Source organism: Antrostomus carolinensis, unplaced genomic scaffold, assembly GCF_000700745.2.
Source record: "Antrostomus carolinensis isolate BGI_N321 unplaced genomic scaffold, ASM70074v2 scaffold24833, whole genome shotgun sequence".
In the NCBI taxonomy this organism is placed as follows: Eukaryota; Metazoa; Chordata; class Aves; order Caprimulgiformes; family Caprimulgidae; genus Antrostomus; species Antrostomus carolinensis.
In genome coordinates, this window is record NW_010304811.1 from 12,658 (window position 1) to 22,087 (window position 9,430).

General features: G+C 45.2%; 1 protein-coding gene across 1 annotated transcript in view; it reads left to right on the top strand.

Annotated features, from left to right (window-relative positions):
- The window catches only part of FBXO32 (F-box protein 32), a gene marked incomplete at its 5' end in the record, with an annotated part of 17,925 nt that extends 9,877 nt beyond the window's left edge, over positions 1 to 8,048 (top strand). The window contains 4 exons of the mRNA XM_010164600.2: positions 667 to 851; positions 4,819 to 5,001; positions 6,162 to 6,305; positions 6,996 to 8,048. Of these exons, the coding sequence (XP_010162902.1) occupies positions 667 to 851; positions 4,819 to 5,001; positions 6,162 to 6,305; positions 6,996 to 7,085 (602 nt within the window). The remainder of the gene's footprint in view (positions 1 to 666; positions 852 to 4,818; positions 5,002 to 6,161; positions 6,306 to 6,995) is intronic.
- Between the last annotated feature and the right edge of the window lie 1,382 nt (positions 8,049 to 9,430).

The window sequence follows — 9,430 nt, forward strand, 5'->3', positions numbered from 1 at the left end:
CTTCCCTCGCTGCTGTTCCTTCTGCATCCTACTGAGTCCTCTTTCTGACTGCAGAAGAGATGGCTGCTCCTGCCCCCAGCCTGGCACATCTGCAGGCTCTGCTGACGCCTTGTCACCAGTTTGCTGTATCATCAAGTGTTCCCACTGCTCTGGAGGAGAGGAAAGCTCGAGGGCTGGCTTCACCTCTTGGGGCTGCTGGGGGTGCTAAGTTGCAACTGAGATGTGCCACTGCCCTCCCTGATGCTTTAGCTCTGGCTGAAGCCTGGGAGCTGAGTGCCCTGTTCATGTGTGCATATGTAATGAGAAAGGAGATCCTGAGTTGTCTTCCTGCACATCAGCTGGGGTAGAGGGGGACGGGGTGCACTTAGATAACCTCTTGCACATATCAGAGGGGAAAGATGGCTGGTTGCCAGTGGCTGGAAATGGGAAGTGCTGCAGAAAGGGCAGATATCTCACCTGCTTATCCTGGGAGGATCTCTTTCCATCTGCTGTCTAACCTGCTGTGCCTGGCCAATGTTTTAAGTTCTTTCCGCTAAGAAGAAAAGCGCAGGCTGGCTCTTTTGGCCTGTGAAGTTATAGCAGGTCAGGTGACTTGCCTGAGAAACATGTAGATTCAGAAAAGGATTTGGGCAGTTCCCATTTTTAACCTTTTCTGTTCCTTCAAAGTCCTTGAAGATCAGCAGAACATCAGGCTAATACGGGAATTGCTGCAGACCCTCTACACATCACTCTGCACTTTGGTTCAACGGGTCGGCAAGTCTGTCCTGGTTGGAAACATCAACATGTGGGTGCACAGGATGGAGAGTATTCTCCACTGGCAGCAGCAACTGAACAACATTCAGATCACCAGGGTAAGCACAAATCCTGAAAGCTAAAAATAATGTGGCCCCTTCATGAAACCTTCTCATGTAGCAGCTCTCACTTGGGTGACTGCAACCCACTCTACTCCCAGTGCAAGTACAGAGTGCTGGGGAAGGACCTGGAGTTGCCAGAATAACCGGATGCATTCCTAGCATTACTCGTGTCCCTTAATTCAAACTCGATGTACACAACCCAGGATCATGCTTGCTGGTACTGGTCAGACCGTGGCTTGACTCCTTAACAGCCATGAAGTGCTGTGTGAACAGAGCTGGGCAGGAAACCATCTTCCCCCTCTTGAGAGTCTTCAGAAATTAGGCCTCAGTATGAAAAGTCAACTCAGTCATTCTCAAGCCAAAAAATTGCCTTCGAAACTTGTTTATCAGATAGTTGAGGTTTTTAGATTGGTTTAATCTGTAAATTAAATGCAAATTTCCAAATAGCTGCATAACTTCATGCTTTCTGGCTGAAAATATCAAGGATTCTTCCAGTAGTCTGGAGCTGCCTGTTCCAGCTGGACAAGTCCTGCTTTCACAACATCTGTTTTTTCAACAGTGTCTGTGGGGATGGGAAAGATGTATTAGCTGATAAATTCCTAACCTGGCTTTGCATGGGAATCAAATCTGAACTTGCTCCACTTCAGTCTCGCAGAAGGATTGAGGTTGGCACACACCTCTGGAGGTCATCTGGTCTAACCTCTCTGCTCAAGCAGGGACAACTACAACCAGTTGTCCAGGACCATTTCTGGACTCTTTTTTCCCACCTTGAATGGATACTTATTCCACAGAAATGCTAAAGCCTTCCCCCAGTGCTGACCTCTGTGTTGATGTGCCCCTTGTAGGACTTTTCTGCAGTGAACTGGACTGTGAAATTCCCACTTGGGCTGACCATGGCATGGCCTAAGGGAATATAAAAAGCACCGTTTTCCCTGGTGGGTCAACCAGAGAGGCATTTGCAAAGAATTAAGGAAAGGCCCTGCTTCCATCATTTTACATGGTTTCTCTGGGAACACAGAATCACAGAATATTAGGGATTGGAAGGGACCTCAAAAGATCATCTAGTCCAATCCCCCTGCCAAAGCAGGAACACCTAAACAAAATTACACAGGAAGGCATCCAGGTGGGTCTTGAATGTCTCCAGAGAAGGAGACTCCACAACCTCCCTGGGCAGCCTGTTCCACTGCTCTGTCACCCTCACCGTAAAGAAGTTTTTTCTCAAGTTTAAGCGGAACCTCCTGTGTTCCAGCTCACACCCATTGCCCCTTGTCCTACCATTGGGCATCACTGAGCACTAGAGAACAATTTCTAGTCCTTCAGTTCAAGTAATAAAGGCAGCAGGACACAGCAGAAGATGAACTCTGGGAGGTCCCAGGGAGTTTGAAGAGCTGCAAAAGCAGAAATGCATTACCTGATAATGGTCTCTGTCCCCCCTGGTGTTGAGCTCTTGGGATGGGCTGCAGCTCCCTTTGCCATGCAGGGGAAGCACTGGCCCAAGTGGGGAGGACTCTGGGGGCACAGCAGATCTGTTCAGCTGAAAAGCTGCCCTGTGCCTGGGCATTGGCAGGGTCAGCTCCACCCAGGCATTTGCTGCCCTGAGTGCACCACAGCTCAGGACCTACCTCCTGCTTCTCAACTCAGTAATACACTATGGGTTTTCCCTCCACTTTAGGGACTCATAAAACACAAACAAGCATTTCAAAGAACCCTGTCTATCCAGACAAAAGTGCATCAAAATATTGCTTATGAATGGAACTGGTTTTTATGTATACTTATGTGTTTTCTAAAATAGATAAAATAGATGTCAAGCTTGTAAAAAAAAAAAAAAGAAAAAAAAGGAAAGAAAAAATCACACTACTGAAGATGTCAGGTCAAGCTAGAACAAAACCAGCTGAGTTTAGAGGAAGGAAGAACAAGCTCAATTCTGCAGCCAGTTGCTTACAGTGCACTGAGTGCTTCTGGTATTTCTGGAGGGGAAAGAATAGCTTTCTGCTATTTCTTACAACAGCCAAGACCTAAACTTTTTTTTTTCCTCTTAAAAAAAAAAAAAAAAAAAACCAAACCAAACCCAAACTTGCAAAATATTGAGTCAGTGCTAGAGCTGATTTAAAAAAAAACAAAACAAAACACAAAACTCTGTCTAGAAAATCACAGCATACTGATCTGCTCTGATCTAATCTGTGTTCTTTCTCCAAAAAAAGTAATGTTTGAAAAGTCCTGGAAAGGAGCACTGAGGGAAACAAAGTAGCAGATAAGTCATTGGCCCTGACTCAGAAAACCTGTAAGGATTTGCTTGAGTCATACTCGTTTCTTCAGAAATAAAACAGAAGCAATAAGCTTGGGAGTGGTTTTTTGACCCAAAAGCCTCTGAGCTTAGTTCTGCCTGTTGTGCCCTAGTGAAGCTTATATGTAGACAGAGTGCAGGAGAATGCAAAGACAGGCTGGCAAGGGACATCGATCGGAGGTGATCCAACACTCCAGTGCATCTGAACAGGGATGCTGAGTCCAGACTTGTGGATTGTACTGAGGAAGCATCTACGTGTAACCGGGCAGGATGCTTGTAGCTGAACTCTCAGCATGCAGCATTAAAGCTGTCATGGGAACAGATGTCCTCTGGACGTGGCAGAGACAATTCACTGCTTCTGGAGGGGTTGTTTCAAGCCTGTCTTGCTGGTGGAGGTGACCAAAAATGACGCCTTGGTTGAAAAGCTGTGGTCCTTGCAGATACTGGGCAGGGCTCCATGGTTTTGATAGGCTGGTCACTGGGGCACTAAAGGGAAGGTGGGAGCTGTTTGTGTACAGACATACTTCTTGTGCCTGTGGAGTTTCACGTGCAGTGGGATGGCTGGAGATGGGGCTGTGTGATTAAAAGCAGCCTTGTGCAGCTTTCCCCTGCTGATGGCACTCTGCGTGCTTCTCGTTGGAAACGGTTAATAGCTCTGCCAATTGTGAGAGGGGTGCTGTGACTCTGCGACTTAAAATAGCAGCATCTCTGTGCAGGGTAAATGATAAACTTGGCACATCTGTCTAACATTGTTTCTTTGTTGGGGCCCAATCCTAAAAGCTGCTGTTTGCCTTAATAAGGCTGGGGCTGTATTTGGAGCAGCGGGAGCCTGGGCTGTGGTCCTTGCTGATGCCTTGCTCCCATGTGTGCCTTGGATTTTTCTCTGAGTACAGGATCCATCGTGGTCAGTTTGTCCTGGAGCTGTGCCACCATGTGGACTTGCAGAACAGTCCTGTACCCTGTGTAGACCAGGCAGAGGTGGATGGGGGTGAAGGTGGCTTTTGGCTCTTTGGGCTAGGATGTCTTTCGGTGTGGCTGAACAGCCTGGAAAACCATGGCTGCAGCTGATGGGAAAGGGCCAGGTCCTTTGTGTTCACAGAGGAAAAGTTAGCCTTGCCAGCAGTGACCTGGGAAGCCATGCAGGGAAAAATCCTGCTGTGAGTACTCATCAGCCACTGCTGTGGTTACAGCAGGATCCTGTGATGACATAAGTTAAAACACATGTCAGAAGAGCATGAGATTCCCAGCAATGTGTGTAACAGGAGGCTGAACTTGAGAAGTAATGCTGATGTCCCTTGCAGTGGAGAAACCTGGGTGGTTAATAGCTGATACCACGATGTAGCCAGTGTCCTGCTGTCTTGAAAGCTGGTATTGGTGCTTCTGGGAGCAGTCTCATGAGTATGGATGTGGAATGGACAAAAAAGGGAGGAGGAGGCTTGGACTGCAACTCTTTCTAACTACTGTAATAGAAATACATGTCCCCTTCCTTGAGGATATCTTAAACTATTCTGGGGTAGATGGTCAAATGTCTATGTGTAAAACACCTCCTTATTCAGAAGAGAGAACTGCTGCTTATTCTCTGTGTGAAGAGCAGTGTTTAAAAAGCAGTAACTCTACTGCAAGCTAGAATTGCTTGGGTCTTCAGCTTCCTGTGAGCTCAATTTTGTTTGTCTCTTCCAGCCTGCCTTTAAAGGAACCACTTTCACAGACCTACCATTGTGTTTACAATTGAACATCATGCAGCGACTGAGTGATGGGAGAGACCTCGTCAGCCTCGGTCAGGTGGCTCCTGACCTGCAAGTGCTCAGCGAAGACCGGCTGCTGTGGAAGAAGCTCTGCCAGTACCACTTTACAGACAGACAGGTACAAGGAGGGATGCAAACTGCCATCAGTTGCTTGTTGTAACCCCCTAGCAAGTGAACACATGCGGATAGGACACACTTGACTATCTGTTGGATCTAAGGGCTGTGCTGCAAGCTGATAATAGAGGCTGGTATGAGAACGGCTGTGAAGATGATTTATGTAGAGGGTTTTGCATGCCACTCCCGAAATAGGAGCCTGAGGAATTAGTCATACGGTGAACTTCTTCTACCCTAATCCAGGTGGTAACAACTGCAAGTCATGCAGTTGCTCCTCACCCCACGTGTGTGAGGAAAACGTGCAGGCAAGCTCCAGCAATCACCCCAGTGTCCTGGGGACTGACACCCTTGCAGGGAATCTCTGTGGACGTGGTCCATGAGCAATGAGTCGTACTCTCTTGCCCTTTGGAGCAAGAAATCCCCTCTGAGCTGTTTCAGGAGTGACAGGATGGTATGTGGAAAACAGCTCTGTCACTACCAGTGTTGTACTTGTGTAAACATATTTGGTCTTTTGCAGGCTGGTAACCATCTGTGGTCTTCTAAACTTAAAAACACATCAACACAAATCCCTCTCTTTGTTTATGGGTTAATATCTGAGGGGGGTTATACCAACCTCTGCACTTCAGGGACCACGTACCAGATTTCTCTGCTGATTTGGCTTTATTTGCTCACTCTGGATCTGACTTTGGAAGTGACTCTGGGAATGTTACTTCTATTAACAACAAATCCAATCCCTGTAACTAATAAGCCCTAAAAGACAGACAGGTGTCTCCCAAGCTAATATGACAAATTGCTGACTCTTAGAGTCAATGAGAAGGCAAAATACTTTAACTTCTGAAATTGTTAAATGTAATTATACTTGCTGTCCTGCCAGCCAGAATCAGTGGCTAAAGTAATCTGAAATAGCTTCCAGGGTTTCAGGCTGTCATACAGTAATACTTGTGAAATGGGGATAGACTTTGATAATGGTATTGGGTGAGGCTGTTGCCATCAGGAAGCTGGTTATAGCTGGGGATTCAGAGCAGGAGCTTTCTTGTATTACAAGGGGACTGTTGTGGGACCAGCAAGGATGCCACATATGCAAGGAAGAGGAGAACAACATGAGTTGAAGAGGAAAAAAAAAAAAGCTACATTATTTGACCTGCTACAATTTTTTTCCTTCAGATTCGCAAACGGCTAATCTTATCTGACAAGGGACAGCTGGATTGGAAAAAGATGTACTTCAAGCTCATAAGGTGTTACCCACGGAAGGAGCAGTATGGTGACACATTGCAGCTCTGCAGGCACTGCCACATCCTCTCCTGGAAGGTATGAGTTGCTGGTGGGACAAACTCAGTTGCGGCAGGAGCCATGGGGCACTAAGTGCTTCCTCTAATTGCAGCTCGTTTAGGGTGCTGCAGTTCCTTTGCCTGCATAACCTAGTGTTTTCCTATATCTTAATCCTCCCTCAACTATTAAGACCTTTCTCCTCTGTGCTTCAGAGATCCCATCTTTACATTGAACAATAGTGGCCATCAAGGCCAGAGGGGAGAGTAATGGGCTGCTTGCAGTAAATTATCTTAGTGCTGCCAGCAACTCCTGCCACCTGTTACATGGAGGTGGAGGTCTTGGCCAACAGGATTAGCTGGAACACGAGTTGATGGCTATAGAACAGCACAGGAGAAAACTCTGCTGGCCACTGTGGTGATGTCCAAGGCATGTTTCTGGAGTTAAACTCCTGTAGCTAATGGTAGGCTCCAGCTTCTCTTCCCTCAGAGAAGAGAGGAAAAGAATGAATTGGATCTTTGCTGGTTTTATTTCCCTTGACTTGCCAGTAGCCCCTGAAATGTGAAGCCCAGTTCTTAGCTGTCTGCTTTGATGAGAGTAGAAATATTATTCTGGGCTCTGCTCTGCCTCTTTGCAAGCAGGATGTCTGGCAGAAGGGCAGGGCTCAGCTGGCTGGTGCTCTGGCACTCTTTCTGCAGTCTCTCTAAATGGAGTTGTTTTCTTCTTTCCCAGGGTACTGATCACCCTTGCACAGCCAACAACCCGGAGACTTGCTCCACCTCTCTTTCGCCACAAGACTTTATCAACTTGTTCAGGTTCTGAACTTGGGTCACTGTAGCTTACACGAATCTTACAGGACACTTTATGCCACCGAGCTTGGACACTCCATTTGTAAATAGTGTAAATATTCATGTTTGTTCGAAGCTCCTGAGTCAAGGAACAAGAGGATCTTGGAGATGAAAGGTGAAATTGCTCACTGACGTGCAGCACTTAAGGAATACAGACTTCCGTAGGACTGGTGTATAAATGCAGCATGTTGTACAGATTCCCTTTTTTTATGATCAGAGTACAAGATACAGGGCAAAAAAACTTCATTTTTTGTTTTTAGAAGTTAAAAATGAATTTGCCCCACAACCATGAGAACTCTTTTGGTTTGTTTCTAATAGAGAGAAAGCAATATGAGGCTAGGACTGTTGAATTGTTTCTCCATCTGGTTTTATTTAGCATACATATTTATAAATATGATGTTTTAAAAATATTTATGAAAAATATCCCTGTGACAAGTTTAATAATACTTTTATGTTTTTAAAAAGGACACATTCTGAAATACTTAGGATAGAACTCTAGCCTACTTGCGAAGGAGAATCGCACCATACCACTTTCTACCTCTAATTGATTGAGTACCTTTCAAACAAAAATCCAGTGTACAATGTGAACTTTTGTATTTTGTACAATGATTTAAAGGGAAATGTTTGTGACAGTAAGCATCTTTTCTTGTATTAATGCTTACCTCTTTATATTAGTTTTCTTGCTCTACTCAATGCTTGAATGCCTAGGTGATAGGCACCATATAAATACCTAAGACTTACTCCATCCTCTTTTAATTTGTTGGTTTTATGAAAGACTAAGCAAAAGGGAAAGGAGAAGCCACAAGGATGAAGACTATCTAAAAGGGAGGCAGCTCTATTATAGAGAAACAGAGGACAATGTAAATTCATATCGACTTCACTAGGTTAATTGCACTGGTTGAAATCCCAAGTGAGGTTAGAATCTGGTTCTTCAAGCCTATGTTTTCCTAGTTTTCCAACAATACACACTGCTCTATTCCCACTGCTGTCAAGTGAATTCAGTCATCTCAGAGCTGGTAAAATACAGGGAGAACTGGGCTGTTGAACATAGTGAAATGATGCGGTTTTTAGTCACTGGAAGACTGGCAGCACAGTGTTTAACTTCAGACTACTGGAGTTTAGGGTGATGAGCGAGACAACATGAAACAGGTCAGCATTTTCCATAAAACAGCAGTCAGGACTGGGGTAAGCAAGGGATTTCCAACATGGCACTTGACATCTTTGGTTATTTCTTTGTGCCAGTGGCGAAGACCCAGCTTAGTCCCTTATTTGTGGGATCTTCTAACACTAGCCTAGAGAATTTTTCAGTCCTATGGAATAAGTGGCCAAACTAACTTTGCTGTGTCCGTGATCTGGCTCACCGTCTTCTCTGTTGCATACAATGCTTCACTTTTCCCTGCAGTGGAGCTAGAAGAATCCAGCTCGTATATAACAATTTGAAAACCTGCAGTGGAATTTTTTTGCTGTTTGCCAGTAGATTTCCTGTATAGCACTTTCTCTGTGCATGATGTAAGCAGGATATCTTGAGGGGGTAAATATTTAGTGGGTGGTGTGTGACTACGTACAAAGAATTGTGAGGAAGGAGTACTCAGGACAATTCAGGAAGAACTACTTGAGTTAATTATTGTTAAAGATTCTGTTCATTTTTTATGTTTTTATAACTGACTTTCAACACTTTTCTGCAGCTGTTTATATTTCAAAAAATTGTCAGTATTTGCATTTTTGCAAACTAAATCACTTTGCGTACTCTTGGAAGAGACACAAAAAGGGAAAAAAGCTGCCTCTAGATGGAGCAGTGGAGAAGGGGAGAGAAAAACCAAGAAAATGCTCAGAAGAACTGCCCTTCTGCCTTCCAACAGCAAACCCAAGCTTTCGCTCCTCCAGAGAGCTCTGTGAGCCTGTGCCACCTCTACCCATGGCCCAGAGCTTGGCACTCTCCAGAGATGAGGACAAAACACATGTGGGATAGGGAGCTTTATCTTGGTGTTGATGCCCCATCCATCAACTTGAGTGCTGGTGGAAAGCATAAGCCTGCTGACTGTATTTGTGTCAACTGAAAGTGATTTAAAAGCTGTTACCTTGGAAAAATGAACTTGTGCTTGTTTGGGGGGATGTTTGTGAGTGAAGGAGGCCAGTTTCTGTTTTCATTCCAGCATTGATGGCAGCGGGTAGATGAGGCTGAAATCTGGCTTGATGAATGAGGATATTGGGTTCAGAAACCTGCAAGTGAAGTGTGTGAAGCATTGCCACTCTATTTGGAGATTGCTGTAGTTCCTTCTTCTAACATTGAGAGGACCTCTGCCCCTTGGCATCTTCTGT